Source organism: Emydura macquarii, unplaced genomic scaffold (assembly GCF_026122565.2).
Source record: "Emydura macquarii macquarii isolate MOO-44397 ecotype Brisbane River unplaced genomic scaffold, CSIRO-AGI_Emac_v2 contig_2897, whole genome shotgun sequence".
Lineage (NCBI taxonomy): Eukaryota > Metazoa > Chordata > Testudines > Chelidae > Emydura > Emydura macquarii.
In genome coordinates this window covers 36,561,836-36,586,541 of record NW_027133034.1, presented here as the reverse complement: position 1 = coordinate 36,586,541, position 24,706 = coordinate 36,561,836, and the positions used below count along the sequence as shown (strand labels likewise).

Below are 24,706 nucleotides of genomic sequence, written 5' to 3'. Positions count from 1 at the left end.
TCTGCCAATTCCTGCTTCCTGTAATCAGGATGTCAAAAATAGAAACATAAATCAAGTAGAATTAAATTATTCAGGTGACTAAAGGGAAAAACGGAAGCAGCATCCCAGTCATCTTTTAACCTTTCTTGCTGTGTATTAATTTTGGCTAGTGATGAAACAATCCAAGAGTCTTTAATCATGACACATGTAATCTCTTTGGCTTATATGGTCACAAGGAAATAACTGTCCCTCCTCAAGACACCATCTTATCTAAATACTTAGTTTTTTGAGAAACTAGACATACACTCCTTACCCACCCTGCTGATTTGAGGGTAAACTGTCCTCAGCACAGGATGGTGCAGAGCAGTGTTTCTCAACCTTTTAAGTAGCAAGTACCCCCTTTCAGAAGTAACCCAACACTCAATTTTCCACTGTGAGAAATAGTCTTTTTCCCCTTTACCACTGGACAACTATATTTCTCTTAAAGCAGGAGAGTTCTGCAATGCTGTGTGGCTGTGGCAGATCACAAAACTCCCTGCTGTTTCTCCCCTCCTTCTTCCTCCATATAGGAGCCAAGTTCAATGCTAGCCAGTCACTAGGGCCTGATGGCAGGGTCACCTGGTGTTCTTCTCACACTTGTGGGAACTTGAGTTATGAGCAGGCACTAGCAGCCCACCAGAGTGAATAGCAGTGCTCCCCATGGCCATCCTTGGGGGGGAGGGAGGTGTGAGTCTGGAGCAAATCACACTGCGTGGGCCCCTCTTTTAACATTTTTATACTGGTAGAATTTGGGGCTGTCACAGTTGTCAATTTCACTGCTCAACTAGAGCAGTGAAATTGACAAGTAAGCCTGTGGGTAGAACCCGGCTCCGGGACTGGGCAAGCCGCTGGGCTCTCCACCTGACTTTCTGGGCATTGGGCTTTGAGCTGGGGAGGGGAGCTGCCACCTGGGCAAGTTGCAGGCAGCTGCCACCTGGCTGCCAGCCCAGGAGGTGGGCAACTGCCACCTGCTCCGAGCTGAGGCGGAGGAGGCTTCTGCACAAGCTGGGACCAGGGGATGTGGGCAGGCGGCAAGCAGCTGCTGCCCGTCTTCAAGCTAAGGTGCGGGAGGCTGTCTCTCGGCTCAGAGCCAGGGTGTGGGAGGCAGCCACCCAGCTGTGAGCCCAGCTTGCAGGGCACAGGAGGCTGCTGCCGGGCTCCCACCTAGGAGCTGGGACTGGGTGAGATGCAGGCAGCTCCTGCCTGGATTCCCAAAATGCCAGCAGTTGCTGCCCAAGCCAGCAGCTGCCACCCAGCGTCCCAATAAGCTGGCAGCTGCCGCCTAGCTTCCCAGGACTGGGGCGGCTGCTGTCTACCTCCCAGCTAGGAGATGGGACCGGGTGGGAAGCCGGCAGCTGCCGCCTGCCTCCCTTCACTGGGTTTTTCCCCCTGTTTGTGTCTCACAACCCTCAGAGGTACACGTACCACAGGTTGAGAAACTATGGTGCAGAGGGTTGTGACTCTGGCAGGAATTCTGTGATAGGCATAATTTCCCTAAAATGACAGCTGTTATTCCGTCCTTTAACGGGGTGGGGCATGTCCTTCCCTCCAGCGGCTCAGCTTTGCTGGTTAGCACAGAAGTGGTTTGGGTGCATAGCCCAGCCCCACTGGAGAGGCTATGGCTATTGAAGAGGTTAGCCTTGAACAGTCCTTGATCTTAAAGGAATACAGTGACTACAGCTGTTCCCACTCCTTGCAGAGATGTGGGAGAGAACAGGGCTTATATCCCTTGTGCACCCATTTAGGGCTAGGCATAGTCTGGCCAAAAAGACTGTAGGTTACTGGTTTACATAAGATACTACTTTCTTCCTACTGCTAAGTCAAATGCTGCCTCCATGAAGCTACCTGTTCACCATAGCAGGATGCAGATCTATAGACTGATGCATAGCCTGCAGAAGCAATTTAACAGTTAGGCGAGGAGAAGAAAGATATTAGATGCTACTGGGAAAAAATGTCACCAGTATGGGCTATGCAGTGGTTGCCATTAACAAATGAATTGACTACCCCATATACCTGCAATAACCTATGCATCGAACAGGAGATAAACACATTACTACAATCCACTGCAAAATGGAAAATGTAGAGTTTTTAATGACTCACTGTATACTGTGCATGGAGAGATGATTAAAATAGTACTCATTACTTTGGTATTACTTTCTTAATAGACACTTTGGCATTTAGATAACCTGGGTGAGATTCTGTACTGTGCCTCCTAGAGTATCTTTAAGGCATCTTTGGGTACCCCTGATCCAAGCCTACTCTGGGGGCTGGAGAGACCCCCTAATGTAACTTAGCTCTTGGGTGACAGCCTGAGTTATGGCCGCCTCCCTGGGCTGCACCCTGCCCAGAATCTCTTTTGCACTGTAGAGTTGCTCCCCAGGATTACAGGGCACGTCACTACTACTTGCCCTTAGTGTGAAGCAGTCTTGTCTGTGCCTGCTGAGGATCAGCTACCTGAAACAAGCAGCCTCTGGCCACCCAAGCACTAACTTCCATGTCTCTGCAGGCCTTGCTCTCTCTGTGCAGGTAGTGATAGGCACACACCAATCCCTTAGTTTCAGAGCACTCCCTGGGGTATCCAGGTCCTTATCCACCGAACACTCACTCACAGAATTACCAGGCCTGCAGCTCTCGAAGTAACAGTACACACCACCTTGTAAGATTCAGCCCAGGATCACCACTTTGGTTGACACCACAGCACTTATATTTATAGTAAAAACCAGAATAAGTTTATTATCTTAAAACAGAGATTCACATGATAGCACGTAAGAGTATTGGAAACAAATAGTTACATATTAAACAAAATTATAACACCCTTTGTAGAGGCTAAACCGACAGGTTAATCGCCTGTCTAAAGACTTATCTCATCCAGTTCTCTCTGGCATTTTCACCCAAGTCTTTTTCATGAAGCAATACTGCTGCCTTTTACTTCTCAGTGAAGGGTGCTCTTCCCACCCCCGACTCCTTTGGCCCCACCAAAATATTCAAGCAAACATTTGAAGAACACCTGAAGATAGAGGAAAAAACAGAGGGTGGAAGAAACCTTCCTGTTAGTTTCTTTCTCAAGTCCCCAAGATCTTTCATTTGTATTCAGTTCAAACTGGCGATAGGAGACCTACTGTGAATGAGACAATACTCAGTTTATATGTAAGCAGATAGATGGATAAGCATCTCGTCTGATAGGAAGCCTGTTTGTCACCTTTGCTGGTGACCAGTCCCTAGTCACAGACTTTAAGAAGATATTTCTCTCACACACACATCCCTTACACAATATCTGTGCATACTTTTCAGAAGGATAATGATAAAAGCCTGTGTCGCTCTGGTTATTTGAGATCTCACAGGACACTGTTTTGCTAAACTATAATGTAAATACTTGAGACAGGAGATTCCTGTAACCCCTTGGTGCCCCTTTCCAGTTGGCACTAAGAGTTCTTGGGTCAAAACTGTGGCCCCATCCCTGGCAGGCCCCTTCTACCTCCAGCCTCACTCGCAGCATGGGATTGCAAGGAGGTGGATGGCCTTGGGTGAGTCACTTTAACTCTCTGCACCTCAGTTTCCTCATCTGTAAAATGGGAATAGGGATACTGGCTCTTTGTAAAACATATAATCTACTGCTGAAAAGTGCTATATAAGAGCTAAATACTATTATTAATGCAGTGCCTGTGCCAAATGAATCCTCCCCAATCCTATATGGCGTTTTAGGGCCCTTCTATGTTGCTCTGGTCTTTTCAGAGGGTATAAAGGGACTAAAGTGTTGGTGGATCTTACCTCAAACATACAAAGACAAAAGAGCACCACATGAACTGCAACACGGGCACACGAAGGTGGAATTCAAATTGAGGTGACACCCATATTTTAGAATTGCCTTGCTGTGTAGTTTTATATCACAGTAATATTATTTTAGTGGACCTCTGTGTTTGTTTCCTAATAGGAAGCATAATTAGAGGGCATGTTTTAACTCAGTAGTATGGTCACTGTTCAGACAACTAATAATTTAGTGTTTTGAAATAACCTTTGTTATCATTACTAGAGTTAATTAAAAGGAGGATTAACTATGCTTATATCTTTCTTCAGATATAGCTAGAATTCCTATCCCGAAGAATCTCAGTGGATATTCTTTGATACCATTGTTGGCTGAAATGGATGATGATGAAATCTCATCCAGGAGGCTGCACCCCACATGGGTTCTGAGTGAATTCCATGGATGTAATGTGAATTCTTCCACCTATATGCTTCGAACTGACAAATGGAAATATATAGCATATTCAGATGGTCATTCAGTACCTCCTCAACTCTTTGGTATACCAACCACTTTTCTTCACTAGATATCTTTAATGGTTTTGTTTTTACTAAATCATATCTTGGCACTTAACTGGTTTTTGTATGTTTGTTACAGACCTGTCTGCCGATCCAGATGAACTAACAAACATAGCTACAACATTTCCCGAAATCACACATTCCTTGGACAAAAAGCTTCGCTCCATAGTAAATTATCCAAAAGTCTCTGCTTCTGTGCACAAGTACAATAAGCAGCAATTTATCAACTGGAAGCGAAGTTTGGGACAGAACTACTCCAATGTGATAGCTAATCTCAGATGGCATCAGGACTGGTTAAAGGAACCAAGAAAGTATGAAGATGCAATTCACAGGTGGCTCAAAATGAACATTAGTGAATAAAATAACTGCAACTAGGAATTATTGACTGCCCATATAGTAACAATTTCTATTAAATAAAATAAGTGCAATGAATGCCTTCAGATAATGAAAATAGCAGTTGTAACTGCAAAACTATATAGTTCATCATAACATAACTTATTTGCTAATTTAAGATAGCAACCCATGAAAATAAAGCTCACACAAGCTTGTATATCCTTGTTAGCAAGTTAAATGTGTTAGTTATATAACTGACCACAATACCAAACCTAGCTCCCATCAGGTAATATTTTATATTTGTGGGTGTTAATCAGGTTTTAAGAACACATAGGAAGGAAAGTACACACACACACAAATAAATTGCTTTGTATAAAATAGTGTGTTAAGAAAATACAGAGTGTATTAGGCAATTAATATTTAAGCAATCAAATTCTAAGGAGATACTGCATGTGTAAGAACTGATTAAAAACCTGAATAAAGACCTCAAGATTTGATCTAGTGGGATACAGATTATAGTGAAATATCTTAGCATCAAGATAGATTTTAAAATCATAAAGAAAAAAGATTCCCCTAACCGTACCCTCTCTCACACGCTAGAGAGGACGTAGGAATCAGAAGAGCATCAAAAAAAGGTAATTATTAGTGTTGGTCTGAACAAAAATTCTGAGGCGATGGTAGGTAACTGAATAGACAACTTTTCATATATATTTTTAAATAAATAAATAAATGATAAATAAAATAAGAGACCTGTGGTCCTCTTTCCTCTCCTAAGGAGCTTTGATGGACCATTTCCAACTTCTGCTTCTGGGGCCTGGTATTCAGAAATTGACAGTATGCAAACTTTGCATATAAAACAGAGCAACAAATAAGCAAATAAGAACACCAGTTTCCTGTATAGACTGCAGGAAACTAAAACACACCAAAACCAATGTTTGTGAGTAGAACTATTCACTAAATATCAACAGTGAGCTGTGCACTGTATAAAATAGACAGTCTGCCCTGGAGATCTTACAAGCTAAGACCCAAATCCTGCAGTTGGATCCATGCAAGTGGACACTTAAAACTGCATGCATCTGAATGCAAAATCAGGGCCTAAAAAATAAAAGGCAGGAGATGCAATGCAATGGGAAGTCCAACAAAAGGATTATCTTTGAACATGTCAATTTATTTTCTGTGAGTTCTACTATAAATGATTTTAAAAAAACATCAGTCTCACAAAGAAGTGGACCATAGGGAGGAAAACTGACTGGCAACTCTAATCTACTCTGTTTTTAATGAAATACATAATTAAACAAACATATCAGTGTGCAGTTTATTCTTTAAACTAATGCATATGCAGCTGCTATAGTAAGTATTCAAGATCACATTATGCTTCATTTTTTAAGAGTGGTCTTAAATAGAAATTGATAAACGTTTCAACAGTAAAATTAAACTGGCAAATATAAACATGAAAATACCATCTGCTTTCTGAGATAAACATTGTACACCTATTCAGTAACAGTCAATAGACTGATTTACTAGATGTTTTAAGTGTGGTATTTTAAACAGCGTATCATATTTTTGCTCCCATCATGCATTAAAGCTAATCTTACACATACCATTAGTATTTCCCCCTCAATTTTTATTATGAATCACAGATTATATATTAATAGTGCAAATGAATCTCTGAGCAACACTGCAAGATATGATTCTTGTTAAAAATGATTACAAGGTTCAGATGGTGATGGAATCACCACCAGCAAAAATGAAAATTAGAAAAGGGATCAGATCTCAGGAATATATTAGAAAGTAGCTTTATGACTTGAGAAAAATATGCACAGTGAAGGTCAAGGACTGCTCAACAGCAAGGGAATTACAGTGTTAAAGATCTGGAAGAGAGCAGCATACTGTACAGTACATTCCAAAAACATAAGACTGATTATAAGCCTTTACTCCAGTGGTATCTCATTATGTATCATTTAAAGAAATTCTATAGAAGGGAAAATGATGTAATGTGAAGACTTTATGGACACAGCAGTACCTTTCAAAGCTGGTGAGCTTGAGTAGGTGTTCAGCTCACAAAGGGCCACCACACCAGGGAGTAAGACACCCCCTTTACTCTCTTGTACCAGCTTCCTGAATCATAGGTAACAATACAGAGGAGCCTGACATGGCTGCCTTATCTCCATGTAGGTGAACAGGAGTGGGCACAACAGGAAAGGGACAGAATAGGACAGGGTGGGGAAATAACAATCCTTAGTATGCTGGCTACCATAGCAACTTTGGTGTACCAAAAAAAAAAAAAAAAAAAGACACCAGGTGCCAGGTTTAGGCCTAACACCAGGTACTTCCTCTTTAGAGGAAAGGGAAACTAGGAGGCAGATTGTGACTTGGAATCATAATCTGCTTGTTGGGTTATTCTTGGGGCAGTACAACCAGGTATTACTCCTTGATTGTGGCAAACCCAAAAATGAGTCCAAAAGAAATTAAAGCAGAGCAACTTGCTGTCTCTTGCCATCCTAGTGCCTAACATCCTGATTTTCTTGTTTCTTTATTGGGGCTTTGTTAGGGAAAAATGTACAACTTCCCTTACCTTTTAGTGGCAGGAAACTGTAGCAAGAAGATGTCCCAAATAGAAATTGTTGCAAAAAAATCTGGATGTTTTTGACAATTAAGAGAACATAATGCAAATATACACCCCTTCCAGGAGCACCGTGACTCTGTTAGCTTCTCCCTCCTATTGCATCCAGGGCCCACCTTAGGACCAGTTTGTTACAGGGTTTTTTGTGCTCCTTGGGCTGATGGACAGTGTTGACCTGTAGCTTGCTGGTCACCGGAGCTAAACTGTTTTTTTAAGGCAGTGTTGAATTAAAAAAAGGAGTAAGGACAGAAATTAGGATAGAAAGGAAAAGCTAGAAAATCAAGGGGAACAGAAAATGAATAAGTTAACCTCACAACAATAATCAGATCCTCCCTGAAATGATCATTCTCTCTAGTAACTAATTATGATCAACAGACCTCAAAAATAATACAGAGGTGAAAGGGGTGCAACTCCACAGTCTGCCCACTGGTCTCAGGGAGATGGAATGTGCACTCTGTCCTGTGCATTGGAGCACTTTGGGGATGTCCAAAGGAAGGTGAACTTGAAGTTACAGGCCTGACCTTTTCTTGGGAGCTCTGTAGTGCTGACGTAGCTCTGCATGGAACATAAAGGGTTTCTCTTGGCTGTGTTTACGCAGACCAGCTCTTAACTGACTCCGAGGTCCTTTGTTAACTAGCTTTGTGAAGTGCACACATTACTCAAATTGTGGCATCCACTGTGAGGCGGGCAGATCTCTCATTGGTTTGAGCAAGTCCTTGGGTTGATCATTTACTAGTCTGACCTCAGCTTCCAGTACAAACTGAGCAGGGAGCTTTGGCTTCTGTCCTTACCCAAGGCTTTCAGTAGCCAAATGATTTCAGGGACAGCTAGTTGAAGGGGGAACACCCCCTGTAAACTGGGGGCTTCTGGTCAACTGGCTCATTTGGATGAGAGGCTAATGGGTTCTCTCTCCAGCTCTGCAGAGAGCACTAAGGGGCTGACCCTCCTGTTGCTTGAACCTGACCCCTTGCCACAAACTCTCCTCCGTTAAACATTGTGCCTGTCTGGTTAGTACATACTGTTCAGGGCTTGCAGTCACTTGGCCCAGTAACATCTCCTCCTCTTAAGTCTCAATTCTTACAGCTCATCTGCGTCACAAGGACAAGCTAGGCAAGCAATTTCCCAGCCTCTGCATCTGTGCCGCTCTCTGTCTATAGGAGATGTTTCTTTCAAGCATCTCAAGGATAAAAGGATTCACAAAAAGTAAGTCAATAGAAATTATATGAAGCATAGCTACAACTGTGGTTTTCCTCTATAAAAAAAGTTACACACACAAAATGACCAAACACCGATCATTAGTTTAATGTCTTGTAATCTCTACATTTGTATGTTATCAACCAAGTGTTGTATAAAAAACCCAAAACACTTCTTGTAGTTTGTAAGTATGGTGCCTTCTTTTTCCACATAATTATTCCAAAACTCAGTTTGCATATCTAGTTTGAGGTTTCTTCTCTTGTTACTTTTTAAGAAATCAAAATGTGTTAAAACAAAAAACACAAAAGCAAATATGTTGGCTTCCCTAAATAAGTTATTTAATATCCTTTGGGTAAAAGCCTTCTTTCTGAAGAACTCGGAGGAGAAAATGGAAGCACTTGAATACTCCCTCTCTCCTTATAATAGATACCCAGCATAAACTCTGCTTGTACAAAGTTAAATTAACCACTTTTGAAGTTAAATTGGTTTAACAGTGTAAAGCATTTTCCCGTCAATGTTAAAGCATTCACACTACTTTTCTTAAAGTCCAAGTCAAATGAACTCTGCAACACATGGAATTTAAGGAGATAGTAAAGGACAAATTCTGCTCTTGGATCCACAGGCATACAAGTCCATCAAGTGAACATAAACAACAGCCATAACTCAGTTATACCCTTGGCCTTCACAACATCCCATGGCAATGAGTTCCACAGGTTAACTGCATCATGTGAAGGGGATACCCCCTTATGTTTGTTTTAAACCTATTAATTTCATTGGGTGACCCCCACTTCTTATTATATAAAGAGCTAAACAACACTTCTCTAGTCACTTTGTTCACATCATTCATGAGTTTATAAACCTCTACCATCTAGTCATCTCTTTTCTAAGCTGAACAGTTACAATCTTTTTAAATCTCTCCTCATATAGAAGTTGTTCCATACCTCTAATTATGTTCACTACTCTTCTCTGCACTTTTCCACTTCTAGTATATCTTTTTTGGATGGGATGACCAAAACTGCAAGCAGTACATAAGATGTGGGTGTAACATGGATTTATATAGTGGCATTATGATATTTTCCTGTATTATCTATCCCTTTCCTGATGGTTCTTAACAGTGTTAGCTTTTTGGACTGCCATCGCACTCTGCGCAATGTTTTCAGATGACTATCCACTATGACTCCAAGATCTCTTTCTTGAGTGGTAACAGCTAATTTAAACTCCATTATTTTGTACATACAGTTGTAATTGTGTTTTCCAATGTCCATTACTTTGCATTTATCAACATTGAAGTCAGTCTGCCATTTTTCTCGTCCAGTCACCCAGATTTGTGAGATCCTTTTGTAACTTTTTCCAGTCTTTGGACTATCTTGACTAACTGCATCATCTGCAACTTCACTGTTCACCCCTTTTTCCTGATCACTTTTGAATATGTTGAACAGCACAGATCCTCCGGGGACCCCACAATTTACTTCTCTCCATTATGAAAACTTACTATTTATTCTATCTTTTAATCAGCTACTGATCCATGAGAGCCCTTCCCTCTTATCCCATGATAGCCTACTTTTTAAAAGCCTTTGGTGAGGGAACTTGCCAAAGGCTTTCTGAAGGTTCAAGTAGCCTACGTAGATTGGATCAACCTTGTCCACAAGCTTGTTGACTCGTTCAAAGAGTTTCATTAGACTGGGGAGGCAGAATTTCCCTTTACAAAAGGCATGTTAACTCTTCCAAATGTTTATCTATGTATCTGATAATTCTGTTTTTTTACTATCGTTTCAACCAGTTTGCCTGGTACTGAAGTTAGGCTTACTGGCCTGTAATTGCCAGTAACGTAGCAGAATTTCAAGGCTCAGCCATGATTTATGAAATTATGATGAACATGGGTTAGTTTTGCCTATCTCCTAGTTACACTGGTCACAGCACTGATTCAATTTCATCTGTGGTTTATACCCCTTATCAAGAGCAACTGCATTACCTAGTGTAGTTAACGCTTACTCCAATGTGGTTCTGTAGAACTTTTTTGTAACAATTAGGCTCCATCTACACAATTTTCAAAATGTAATCACTTCTCTAGAGACAACCATGTTTAAATGTAACTTACCAGGAAGGAGCTAATCCAGTTTGAAATGGTGCAGAGGGAATTTGTCTGAAAGCACCCATTATTGTTAATGGTTATTTGTATTGCAGTGGTAGCCAGACACCTCAACTGAGATCAGGGCTCCAGTGTACAAATACCTTGCAAGAGATAGTCACTGCATGAAAGGACTTACAAGATAAAGGGACAAAATAGACAATGGCACACTGAAATACACAAAGGTGCAGTGACTTGCTGAAGGTCACTCAGAAAGTTGGTGGCAGGGTCAGTAATAGAGCCATGGTCTTCTGAGCTACAGTCTACTGCCCAATACAATGGACCATGCTATTCTATTGTGCATTATGGAATTGCCTAGGAGGACCAATAAACAGTTCTGTAGGAAACCCAATGAAACCCTACAAACGCAATAACTTCTCACTGTAGCTAAACACCAGTGCAGCTCCACTGGTCAAAGCTCAAGGGTAGACAAACTGCCACTGCCTTAAAAAAAAAAACTGCATCATTTATATTCCATTTCAGCAACATTAGACAAGTGTTAAAAATGCCAGTAGTGACAGCTGGAAGCTTGTCTATACTAGGGCTCCCACCATCATTACCACCAACAGAGCTGTATAAAGCGGTTCAGCCACAAGGCGCACCTCCTCATGGCTAGGCACAACACAGCAGCTGTCTTCCACTTTGACACCCTCTGCCGACAGTCATAGTGTTAAGTCTCTCTTCCATAACTCAGCCCTTTGGCCAAATCATAATTTGGTCCACCCCTTCTGGGGTAACAGAAAGCCCAACACGAACAGTTCGGTGTCCTCACAAGAGAGACTTCAGCCCCAACTCCAGGCCCTGTTCCCCACACCCTTGCCTCAGTGCTTTTTAATGTCCTTGCTCCCTTCTCCAGACTCTTGCCATCTCACCGGTGGCTGGTGGGCAGGGGGGAAGGCTCCCCCGTACACCAGGTTCCAGCCCAGCACCCTATAACCAGCAGCCAAGATCAGCACAGTCCCACTCCTTGATGCTGTTTCCCTAGTCTCCTTACCTCTCTCAGGCCTTCTTCCCCATAACTTCTGTGGGTTGACCCTTCTTGAATGACTAAGATCCCAGGCTTATTCTTCCCATCATCTCTCTATTCCCAGGGAATAATTACACCATCCCTTATTACAGCCCACTTCTGCTCTCAAATTCCTGGCTTTATGCTAACCATCCTGCTCCTACCTACCTGGCTTCATGATCAGTTAAGCCTGGTTCTTCCTCCAGGTGCAGCCAAGTAATGTAATTGGCCTCTCAGACATACATTAACTCTTTCAGGGCACCCGTGGCCTGGTTCACACACCATTACAAGCCATTTATGTGGTAGCAACAGTGGGAAGCTGTAAGAGAGAAAAAAGACTAGCACACACACAGCCTAAACAAGTTTAAATTTGTGTTCAAAATTACAACCTCTTGACCCCAGCAAGATATGAATGTGATTCTAAGACTTCTCTACACTACACTTACAAGGAAGTTAGGAGAACCACTAACTGTGTAGCTCCCAGTTGTAACACCCGTAGGACCTTCCAAGGCCAAGTTAAGGTTCTGTCTACAGGAATCAAGTTGTCACTTTGTTAAAGGACAAGCTTGTTATCACTGGGTCTCAGAATTCAGTTGTAATGATAGTAAAGATGGAGCCTAATACAGTTCTAACATGTTAGTAGTGTTGACGTATACCATGAGGTATAGAGTGTCATATGATACACAATTCACATTTAACTCAATAGGCGTTTTACCTAGGTATATGAAAACAGAATGTAGCTTGTGTTTCACTTTAATTGTAGTGTAAACAGGGCCCAAAGGGGCATCTAGAAAATATTCAGTTGGCTACATGAGTATTAGCCAAATCCTAAACAATAGGAGGAATGGAGCTAATTATCTCATTAAATGAGCTCTATATTACTGTTCATTAGGCAGGCATATAGATAAAGTAATGTTAGAAGACCTTTGGTTTTTGCAAGGTGTGTTTTGTATATGTAGATTTCCAATTACAATCTGCCCACACAGCCCACTGACTCAGTCTTCATTGCTGATTAACACATTCAGCATCTAATCCTAGAAAGAGTCCAACCACATTGAAACAAAATGGCACCACTACTTTTAAATTGTTTCTTTAAACAAAATGAAGTAGCCATTTCATATACTCATTGATTTTATTTACAAATGAGTTACCACTAAGTCTACAGAGTGCAACAAAAAGATTCAGAAGGCTTTGTAAAGGTTACCAATATAGAACTATTCATATGTACAACATTCAGTCAGTTTGCATAGCAACAGCAGCCCTGCTGATTTTTGCACTCTTCACCTGTAAAAAATGATTGAAAACACAAAGGACAATGTTATAAAGGACATGAAAATTGTTATGTTGCAGAAAAAACACCTCATAATAGATTCGAATCCTGACCAGTTTTCAGTATAAAGGCTTTCTGAAATTCCTCCCTGCCTACACATATCTGTGTATAATTTTAAAGTACTGGTGCTCTTTTGAAAACCCTAACTTTGAGCCCCACATCCCTAAAGAACAAGGAGGCAGCTAGGTCAATTGTAATAAAAATATTAAAGATGCAAAATACACAGTTCAGCTTCTATAAAACCACATCACATCTAGTCATCATATGGCTACAAACAGTGATGGAATGAGGTTTGTTCCCTCTGCCTGGTTAGGGAATTGAATTTCTGTCATCACATGAACACAAAGATCAGTGTCATAGGAGCATTTTGAACATGTAAGGAGCTTCTCACCAGAGGAGGTTATCTTTAAACCCCAGTCATCTTTGTCCTTACTCAAACTTTGGAAAAGAAAGAAGGGAAAGTTAGGGAGATGATTGAGAGGAAGGGTAGGAAAGAAAGACAGGAAGAAGATGTGAAAGAAGAGAAACTTTGCAGAGACGTTAAAATAAGGGGCAGAGAGAACGGAGGGACTTGGGGAGGGAGGTGAAGGACAGGCAGGGGTGATGACAGCAGGTATTGGGCCAAGGAGGACGTTAAGCGGTTTCGCTGGGTGCCCTCGTTCCTGCTGCTCCGGCGCGCTTTGCGGCGGTCAGCGGGCCCTGGCCCCTGTGCGCCACCCCGAGGAAGGGGCTGATTAGAAGCCGCTCTCGCAGGCGGAGGTAGCGGCCTCGACTAGTTCCTGAGGGCCGGAGCCTGGCGGCAGCGCGGGGCTGCACAGGGCGGCGCGCTGCGCTCCGGCAGGCGGCCCGTTTTTCGGGCGGTGTCGCTGCAGGGCACGGTGGTTCGGCCGGCGGCGGGGCTCCCCCTCGGGGCCGGGGCAGCAGCAGGCGGGGCCGGGCCCCGCGCGGCAGAGGCTCCGCTGGAGGCGGCGCGCCCAGGGCCGGTGGCTCTGGAAGAGCAGATAGGCGTAGGGGTTCAGCGCGCTGTTGGTCACCGCCACGATGCCTAGCGCGGCCCGCGCCTCCCGCAGCCCGGCCGCCGCCGGGGCTTCCCCGCCGGGCCCGAAGGCCAGGCTGAGCTCCAGCACGAAGCGGGGCAGACGGCAGAGCGCGAACAGGGCGATCAACACCAGCGTCAGCTGCAGCGTCTTGACCCGGGCCCGGGGCATGGGGCAGCTGGCGGCCGGCAACCTCAGCAGCAGGGACCGTGCGGCCGGCAGCCCCACGCGGCGGCGCCGGCCGCCACTGCCTTCCCCCCGCTCCGCCGCCGCCGGCGGCTTCTGCTCCTGGGCGGCCCAGAGGGCGAGGAGGATGCGGCCGTAGGCCCAGCACAGCAGGCAGACGGGCGCCAGGAAGCTGGTGACGGCCCCGTACACGCCGTAGGCCTGGCCGTGCCAGCGCGGCAGCTGCTCGAAGATGCTGAGGCAGCGGCTGCCCCCGGGGCGGGAGGCAAGTCTGAAGACGAAGGCCTGGGGCAGGGCGAGCAGCAGGGCCAGCAGCCAGCCCAGCGTGGCCAAGGCCCGGGCGGGCAGCGGCGGGTGCGCCGCCGGCTGCCTCACCACGTGGTGCCGCTCCAGGGCTATAAGCACCAGCACGTTGGACGAGGCCAGGAGTCCGGACCCCTGCAGCAGCTTGAGCAGGCGGCAGGCGGCGTCCCCCGCCGGCCAGGCGGCCCCCAGCAGCTCCGCCGTCAGATGCGAGAGCAGGGCCAGCCCGCAGCCGTAGAGATCGGCCAGTGCCAGGTGGCCGATGAGGAAGTCCATCTTCCGCCGCCGCCCGCTCCGGCCGCAGCAGCAGAGCCGGTGCAGCACCAGGCAGTTGCCCACCAGCCCCAACAGCAGGATGGCGGCCGCGGAGATCACCCGCACCTGCTGGCTAAGGGAAGGCCAGCGGTCCCCGGGGGAGGAGGAGAGGTTGAGGCTCCATCCTGGCTGCAGGGCACTCGAGAGGTTGAGTACCGGAGAAAATGTGTCCAGGCTGAATGGATCTTCCATAGCTCCCCGCAGAGTCCCAACACAGGGGGGAGGAGGGGGAAACCGGAGGCCGGTGCAAGGCAATCCAGAGGTCCCAGGCTCTCAGCGTCCCAGTCCCCGCACACCTCCCGGCTCGACTCTGCTCTTGGGGATACAAACTTTCTTGGAAAGGAAGAGAAATGATTGCGCTAATGATGAACGCGCTTCCCGGCGGCATATATAGGGGCTTTGCCTGTCATCTGGCACACAGCAAGGGTGGGCTGTGCACACAGACACAGCAGCTAGCACGCCTATCATCTCCCCACCCAGCAACTGTCTCCCCCCAGAACCAAACAGCCAGTTTCTCCCGTACCACCTTCTTAGGAACATCTTCCCCGGCCAAGCAATTAGCTTTTCACCCCATCCAACAATGCAACTATAGTAACGCCAACACAGTAACCCCACCCCCAGATCCTAGCAGCCATCTCCCCTCGTCCCTGCAGGTTAGCAACCATCCATCCCCAACACCTGAACCAAGCAACAGTCCCCCGCACATCCCAGAATGAAACAGCTATGGCCCTCACCCTGCCCATGCATCCCCCCCTGTCTCCCTCCATCTCTTCAGCCCTTAGCCAAAATCTTGATTAACGTGCCGGCGGTGAACAGATCCATGCACAGTCCGGAGTACCTGACGGAAGGAAAGTGCCCGCAACACACCTTCACTCTCTCGCTGCCCTTCCTCACCCAGTGTCATTGCCACCTCTGGTCTGCGCTCAGGACTCGGTAGTCAGAGGAAAGGAGTCTCGGACGGAGACAGCTCAGACCCGGGATTTCAAACTGCGGGAAAATTTCAAAAATCTTCCATACAGGACAAAATAAGTGAAAGGATTCTCAGTAATGGGGCTGTGTTGTTATTACACACCCGCTAAGCGCGGCGTAAATACGAGGAAGTGCGAAAGACATCAGAAGTAAAGGGTAATGTGGCATCTTGTTTTAATCAAAACAAAATGACGCTAAAGCTGTTCACGAATCCCATTTAACAGAAACCAGCCTGTTGAGCGCGCTTGCATTCTGTAGTTAGCATCGTTTCGTTTTGTACTTCAGTGGTAATGCTTTGTTCAGGCATCTTTCAAAAGATTTTCTTATTTTCAACAGCAGCTCATCCCCTTGGTATGATATTTAATGTTAGCCAAGAAGGGAAGGAAATTGAAAGATTTTGATATAAATAAGCTATTACTCATGAACTGGTTTGTGGTTTTATTCAAAAAACGAATCTCTCCCCTACACCCAATCTCTTAATAAAATTTCCACCAGATGGCACTTGGCTGCAGGGACGCCTCCATTCAACACAAGATAAAGTGACTCAGAAAATGCTAAAGAAAGGAGCCAAGTTTTTCATAGACGAAGAACAAACCAAATAACACGGTTTAAAGTAAAGGGGGAAAATAACCTTCCTCCTTTTGACTCAAAATGTTTACTCACTCTAAATAATAGTTATAGCCTGTTGACTCTCAAGTTAATTTAATTGCATCCTACAAGAGCTGGGAAATTGTGGGTTTGGGAAGGATGTTCACACTTCAATAACTTGATAGTGCCTTAGGAAATAACGTCATTTTTTCAGCATGTATTTAGATTTTCATTGGTGCCCTAATCCTACCCCATGCATGTTGTTCGCAGAGATGAGTACACATATTTCATAGTCTGAAAAGTCGATTTAAAGCTCTTCAAAGATAGATACAACCACAAACAACAGTTGGGACCGCGTGAAGAAAGAAACCTCCTTTCAGTTGTGAGGTCCATCCGTTTTCTTTTCAAAACACACGAAAAGAGAAACATTCTTAAATAAACAAAAAGAGTGCCACCATATTTGATCCAAACGTCTCTTATACTTACACTACCCCTATGACTTTGATTTACTTTAGCCTGATGGTCAAAAGACATAAAAGAATTGTATACCTATGTTGCAGAAGAACACGGTGATCGAGGGCGATCAAGGGTGATCGTGCATGGGCCATTGATTTCAAGGCCAGTTGAGGGCGCTGTACCCGACACCATCTGGTCTCCAGTTAGAGAAGACTTCTGGGTAATTCAGCTGTACAGTATCCAGCCAGGCTTCAGGTGCAAACTGCAATAGGAAATAAGAACCTCTCCAGGGCCACTCTGCAAAGGCTGGGAAGGGGTATGAACTGGGTGAACATCCCAGTGTGAGAAAATGCTGTGAATTATCATGGGAAGATCCCTTCTGTCCCAATCAGAGGGAAAGTCTTCCATTTGTTTGCTCTTGGATGCAATTCAACTAGTTAATTTTACTGACAGTAGCTTTGCTTCTGTTATTTTCTGTATGTGTAGAACGTGGTTAATGAGACAGCTAAATGCTCTTCAGGGTGGTGATGTTATAATTAAGGGGTATATTTACAGTTAACTCAGAAGCCACTGGGAGGAAGGGGGTTATGTAGTTTACTATCTCCTCCTAGTTGGATGATAAATTATCTGTCAGCATAGGGCCTGCGAGAGGTTACTGCTACCATTCTGTGCTGAGGAATTTATTATATACACACCACTACTCTTTCACTGCACTAAATTAATCGTTTTTGAGCATTTCAAATATATACTATACCAGTAAAATGGTAATGAGTTTATTTGGCTTTGTAAAATGTTTTGGTGTAATTAAAAAGAATTCATTAGTAGATCAGTCCAAAACTTATCAGATGCATACATGGCAATAAAATGGCCTAGTATCAAGGAGCATTATCAATTATGGTAAAAGAGCTTGCTAGTGTGCCAAATTTAAAAAAAACGGAGTTTGAAATCATTACTGTCATGGAGATTTCCCACAAAATCTGGATCTGTCTGTAACAAGCAGGCTGGATTGATTTAAATAAAAGGGATTTAAAGCACCATTTTCAATCCTGATTTACATCAGCAAGCAGGAGACCATGACTAGAAACATGGATTTTAATTGTGTTTTGCATTTGTACTTTTAGTTTTTTCCTAAAGAAAGATTGAGTCTCATTAGTTAGAACATTACAACATTTTGATTTGCAACTAAATAGAGCCTTTACGCTAAATTTGGTGCTTCTTTTTGCTAACTAGGAGTATACACTATATTTATACACATTTATTTAAGCAGTTGTATAGCTTAATTTACCTTTATTCAGATACTTAATTTTTGCATTTTGTATTATGTTAGAAAATGGTGACTGATGCATTTTTTATTTACTAGATGCTTAATTTTTTACTTGTGATTTGTTTCAGGCTCTATTTGGATGGAAATTCAGATTCAGTAACAATGCACAAAAACAAAATTTTAATTTTTAAAAATTAAATGAAACTACCTTACATGTGCTGGATACATAAGGGAAATTTTTTTTTAAAAAGTTCATCAAAACATCTTTTGTTTTGAAAGCTGATTTATTAAACAAAGAAAGTATTAAATGTAGTTAGTGAATTGAATTGATTATTTCTGGTCACTATGGCCCTGATCCACAAAGGTGCTTAGACACCTTAAGTCTTGGGTTTAGGGACTTAAATCTGAGTTTTAGGCTCCCCTGCAATTCATAAAACTCCTGACAAACCCTGTAGTTGCCGAAATTCACTGTCCACCTAAGTTTTCAGGGTAGAAGTTCTCTAGGAGCCTGTGTTCCTGCCTCTGGCTTGCACACTGCTGCCTCGCTCTAGGTGTCAGATCTCCCACCTAATCCCTTGAGCAATCCATGAAAGACAGGCAGATGAATGCCAATCTTGTATGCAGGGCCCAATCCAATAGTATACTCAGAGGCTGCCTGCCAGATCAGGTCCCATTCAAAACCTGACTGGAGGAAGAGGTGCCACCACTATCACCCACCTTATAACTTTTACCACAATGGTTAGAGCACTCACCTGGGAGATGGAGACCTAGATTCAATTTCCTCCTTTACCTGCCCTAACCACTGAGCTACGGGATAGTCTGATGTTGGGGTGTCACATGTGCACCTAATGGCTACCAGGCAGTTGCCCCTCCTGACTCACCACTGCACCTCCTTCACTGACCATTTTGTGTGGAAGCAGGCAAGCATCTAACTCATTCTCACAAGAAACCCACATAGGCGCCTAAGCCGTCTGACTCCAGAAGACAGGTTTCAATTGATGGATTGCTAAGCAGAGATAGGCACCTTCCTGCAGCCTGGATATAGGTGCCTATCTCTGTGAAAGGAGAGGTGTGACAAACAGGGTCCAGTGTCCCAAGGGGAGACAGGAGATTTAAACCCTAAAAATGAGCATTGAAGCCAACTGATTGCAGACTGAATTGTTGTACTATAAAAGTATATCAGGTAAGGTCTCTTATAAATCTTGTAATGTTCTGAACTTGATGGTCATTATAAAATATTTATACAAACTGTGGTTGTAAATTTATGTGTTAGTGTATACTGTGCTCATAATCAGTACTACACCTCACAGCAGGGCGGCGAGCAGTCAGGCAGGGAGGGGCATCATGCAAGCCAGTATTATATATGCAATCAGCTTCAAGTAACTATCCATTGTCCAACCCAGGAGAAAACAACCATGAAACATTATAGTTAATGGAAAGACACTAAGGGCTGGTCTACACTACAGACTTTTGTTGACCAAAGTCAGCTTTTTGCACCAAAACAGAATACACACTACAATCCCACTCCCCCGCCGACGTAACGCCCCTGATTTTGCAAAAAAATAAAACCACCTTGATGAGAAGCATAGAGCTTTTTGCACCAAAGTTGTAGCGATACAGTGTCAGTGTAGACGCCACGCTTGTTTATGTCACAGTAAATGGCCTCCAGAAAGTGACCCACAATGCCCACCCTGACTGCTCTGGCCATCAGTTTGAATTCCGCTCCCCAGCAGCCATCTGCCCCTCCCCCTTTGGAGTCCCAGGAAATTTTGAAATTCCACTCCCTGCTTGGTTGGCGTGGAGAACTCATATCTCATCTTCCCAGCTGACCATGACGGCCCCATGAACCAAACACTCTTCTGCTTGGAGCACACTGGAATTTCTGGATCTGATTGGTATTTGGGGAGAGGAGGCTGTGCAGTTCCAGCTCTGCTCTAGGGCAATGAATGGGACACACTGCAATGCTGTGCGAAACTCAAAGAGATGCAGCAGGGGTACCAAAAGGCTAGGTAATCAAACTGTCACTCTGATGCAGAACCAAAGACCTGCCACTTCTATAAAGAGCTGGAAGCCATCCTTGGTGGTGAACCCACCTCCACTGCCAAGAGACCCATGGATACCTCTGTGGGCCCAGAGACAGCAGACACTGGACTCAACCATGACAAAGAGATCATGGACGAGGAGGTTGAGTTGATGGATGATGCCATGCAAGCGCCGCCTAGACTTCCATGAAGGTGTCTTTGTGCATTTGAAAGTTCTGCAGCCACTGCTTGTCATCCCAGACCTGTATAATGATGCGATCCCACCACTCAGTGCTTGTTTCACGTGTCCAAAAGCGGCGGTTCACCATGTGCAGATGCTCTGTGAATGCAAACAGTAATCCAGCATTGTTTATTTGCATGGCACACAGCAAGTCAGGAGTTTCAGATTCCAGATCCAGTTGGGAGCTCATGTTTTACTGCATGACCAGCCATGATGTGTTCATAACACTGACAACAACAGTGGAGAGCAGTGCAGGATCCATCCTTTCAGGTAGAGATGGCAGGCACACAGGAAACAGGGGCCATTGAAAAATGCTGCAAAACACAGTCGGAAACCCATGGAATGATGGGATAGAAATCACTGTACCAAGGGATGTTGATCCCACACCCACTGTGATCCTCTGTGCCTTCCCACAACTCCTAGCGGCACAAAGTGGCAACTTGCACAGTGGGATAGCTGCCCACAGTGCACTGCACTCACTGTTCATGCTAGAGCACCAACTGTAGACGCACTTCCGTGACACAAGTGCTATGTGAACAGGCATAAGTGTAATTATAGCGCTTTTTGATCATCGCTGTAGCTTGTGTCGACGACACTCTCTAGTGTAGAATATGCCTGAGATAAGTCAAGAGGGAATTTCCCCACTCTGAATGACCAAGAGTAACCATAGACTGAGAGAGAGAGAGAGAAGGAAAAAGCAGGCATGGAGCTTGGAATGGAAGTTTTTTTATCCAGAACTTGAGGGACAGTCTCGTTTCTCAAGGCAGGAGGCTTTTTGTGAATGCTGGATCCCTCCTTTAGCTAGGAGTATGCTGGGAAACTGTTTTGACACAATAGATAACTTAATAACATAAAAACTGTCATACTGGGTCAGGGACCATCTAGCCCAATATCCTGTCTTTTGACAGTGGCCTGTACCAGATGCTTCAGAGGAAATGAACAGAACAGGACAATTTTGAGTGATTCATTCCCCGTTGTCCAGTCCCAGCTTCTGGCAGTCAGAGGTTTAGGGACACCTAGAGCATGGGGTTGTGTCCCTGACCATCTTGGCTAATAGCCATTGATGTACCTATCCCCCATAAACTTATCTAATTCTTTTTTTAACCCAGTTATACTTTTGGCATTCACGACATCCCATGGCAACGAATTCCGCAAATTGACTATGCCTTATGTGAAGAAGTACTTTCTTTTGTTTGTTTTAAACCTGCTGCCTATTAATTTCATTGGGTGACCCCTGGTTCTTGTGCTTTGTTAAGGGGTAAATAACACTTCCCTGATCACTTTCTCAATACCATTCATTATTTTATAGATCTCTATCATATTCCCCCTTAGTCCTCTCTTTCTAAACTTCCAACAGTCCCTGTCTTTTTAATCTCTCCTTGTAGAGGTGTTCCGTAATCATTTTCTAATTGCCCTTCTCTGCACCTTTTTTAATTTTAATATATCTTTTCTAAGATGAGGTGACCAGAACTGCATGCAGTGCTCAAAGTGTGGCCATACCATGAATGTATATAGCGACATTATGATATTTTCTTTTTTATTATCTATTCCTTTCTTAATGGTTCCTAATATACTGTTAGTTTTTTTGACTGCTGCTGCAGACTGGATGTTTTCAGAGAACTATCCAATAGGACTCCAAGATCTCTTTCTTGAGTGGTAACAGCTAATTTAGAACTCACCGTTTTCTATGGATAATTGGGATTATTTTTTCCGATATGCATTACTTTGCACTTATCAACATTGACTTTCATCTGCTATTTTCTTTCCCCGTCACCCAGTTTGTGAGATCCTTTTGTCACTCCTCACAGTCTGTTTTGAATTTCACTATCTGAATAATTTTGTATCACCTGCAAATTTTACCACCTCACTATTTACCCTTTTTTCCAGATCATTTATGAATATGTTGAATAGCACCGGTCTCAATATAGATCCTTGAGGATGCCACTCTTTACCTCTCTCCATTGTGAAAACTGACCATTTATTCCTACCCTTTGTTTTCCTTGTATTGGACAAAGAATTATATCTAATATAGAAGCATAAAGTCTAAGGTTGCATCTTTATGTTTATTTTCTGTGTAACTTGTTTATGTTTGTTTTCCCTCACTATTTCATCTTTGAATCAGTGCTTTTTTTCTTAAATAAACTTTTTGTGTATTTTATTCCCAACCAGGTCTCTGACTGATGTTCAAACTGTGTGAGCCAAAGTAAACCGTATCTATAGGGTTGGCTTTCATGCATTCAGGTGTGACAAACCAGAGGGGAATGATCCAAGTGTCTGGTAATGTAGAAGTAGAAAAGAATGAATTTGGGGAGACTCGGGACTGGAGTGGCTGTTGGTATCACCCTGCAGAGAGTAATGAGGCTGGTGTGAGCCTGAGTGAGACCTTGTGCTTGTGGGCTGGCTACTGGTGTCAAGGAATTGAACCATAGTTGCACAGCACAATAGCCCCAAAGCTAGAGGGCAGGCAGTGACAGAAACCTTTACTGGTTCAAATAATCCCTAAAACATGACAAGAGGGGCTTAGCACATACACCTGTCATCAGCACTTGTGACTGGCTAGTTTAGGTGTCTAGTTTAGTTTAGGTGTCTCCCTGCCTAGCTTTTGTGGATAGCATTCTATAGCACCTATCTTTCCCCTTCATTGAATAGGGAGTCCAGACACCTAACTCAGGTTTTGTGGATTGCAGTGTTGTTCTTGTCATTTTCTAGGTGCCCAAAAGTTAAGCACCGTGATGCTCAGTGTTGCAATGTCTAAATCCCTTTTTGGAGCTCGGCCTATGTCCTTTAAAACTTTAGAATTAGATTTCATCTGCTCATACCAAATTTTTATTTATAGATTGGAAGAGGAAAATAAGCATTCTTTCTTTTTCAACTCCAGATTGGTTTCTTAACTTTGAATGAACTAGTCATTGAACTGAACCAGTTGAATAAACTGAAATGAAAACAAAAAAAAAAATTCTCTGCATCTCCAGAAGAGGCCACTACTGTCAAAAGTTGTTTTAGCACTTCAGCGTCCCAGGTACTTAGCCAGTGACTTCCACCGTTCAGGCGTTTGACTTTCTTTGAAATTTCTGTGGCAAATAGGTGCTACTTCATATTATTATTTTTTAAATTTAGATTATTTCAATATATTATAATAAGTTTAGGCCTTTAACATAGGCTGTCAATTATATATTTAATTTTAAATAGACTTATTTTGAAAAAAAAATATTTTTTTAAATCAATTTTTATTTAAAAAGTCATCTAATTTTTGTCCACATTAGTAACAAGTGGGCTTGGGAGAATTTTTCACCTGTAGCTGCATGTGAATCCAGCCCTCAGCTATGAAAGGTTTAAGTCCAAAGCTGAATTTCTAGGTTGCTACCACTAGGTGGCTTTGTTAAAAATTCAGTGCAGAGTGAAGTAACCTCAATTTCCCTCTTTCTTTAAAGTAACTTATTCCAAGGGCCATGATGCTGCGAGTAGTGATGCACATGGTTTATTATGCAGGTTTGACTTTAGTGCCCTATCGGTCTACAGAATGTGTCTACAGAACCCCAGAGTTGCACACTGTGTATTGTTTGTATCAGTGAATTCAAATGGTACTTGTAAGATAGCCCAGCAGTGGAAAAAAACAACCCATATCCTGAGAACAGGTCTGTGTGGGGCTCACGTCTCCTAGCTGCTGAGTAGCCATAGAAAATGGCTCTTCCCTCCCTGGTTTTCAGATGGCGGGAGTCTCTCCGCTGAATTTCTTCTCTCATCCCAAACATTTTGGGAACAATAAGGTCCAGCAAGAGACACACGTACTGCATTCCCGCCCCACTGGCCATATGCAACTCTCACATCCCCCTGCATGCATCTCCGTGATGTTCAGCGCACACCGCCCCACACTGCAGTACTGGCCTCCCAGCTAGGATTCCCATGGTTCACGCACAGGGAACTACCCTTTTTGAGGAAAATTGCCTTGCCTGGTAGCAAGAACGCCAGAAAAGAAAGGACAGATACCTATCATGCAGCAGTAGTGCCCGCCCAGCCCCGCCAGGTCTGCCAACAACTCTGCAGCTCAAGGACTGGACTCCTGCGTCACCAAAGGTCCCACCCTCATGAAATAAAACCCATGAGATAGATCATCCCCCCCCACCACGGAGTGACGGGCAACAACATGCACTGGTCACATGGCGCTTAAGGCTCCAACAGCCCGGCAGGTCTCTTGTCACGTGTTGCTAGGAGGCGGCACCATTCGCGGGAGCACGTCCCAGGGGGTTGACTGGGTCAGTCGCTACAGTTGTTGCGGATCACCCCGTCCCCCCCCCATGGGGGCGCGGCAGCTGATTCTACCGACAGAGAATGCATGGCGCGAGCTCTGTTAAGCCGCCCGCCAAACTCTGACGGAGC

At 44.0% G+C, this 24,706-nt stretch overlaps 2 protein-coding genes across 2 annotated transcripts in view; one reads left to right on the top strand and one right to left on the bottom strand.

Moving 5' to 3' along the window:
* ARSK (arylsulfatase family member K) overlaps positions 1 to 6,362 on the top strand; it is a 40,823-nt gene extending 34,461 nt beyond the window's left edge. The window contains 2 exon segments of the mRNA XM_067568709.1: positions 4,093 to 4,317; positions 4,415 to 6,362. Coding sequence (XP_067424810.1) covers positions 4,093 to 4,317; positions 4,415 to 4,695 — 506 coding nt within the window. The 3' untranslated portion in view covers positions 4,696 to 6,362.
* Positions 6,363 to 12,769: 6,407 nt separating this feature from the next.
* GPR150 (G protein-coupled receptor 150) lies at positions 12,770 to 15,178 on the bottom strand. Its single transcript, XM_067568636.1, is given in 2 exon segments — positions 12,770 to 15,012; positions 15,014 to 15,178. Coding segments are annotated over 2 exon segments (1,494 nt in total). The 3' UTR covers positions 12,770 to 13,683.
* Between the last annotated feature and the right edge of the window lie 9,528 nt (positions 15,179 to 24,706).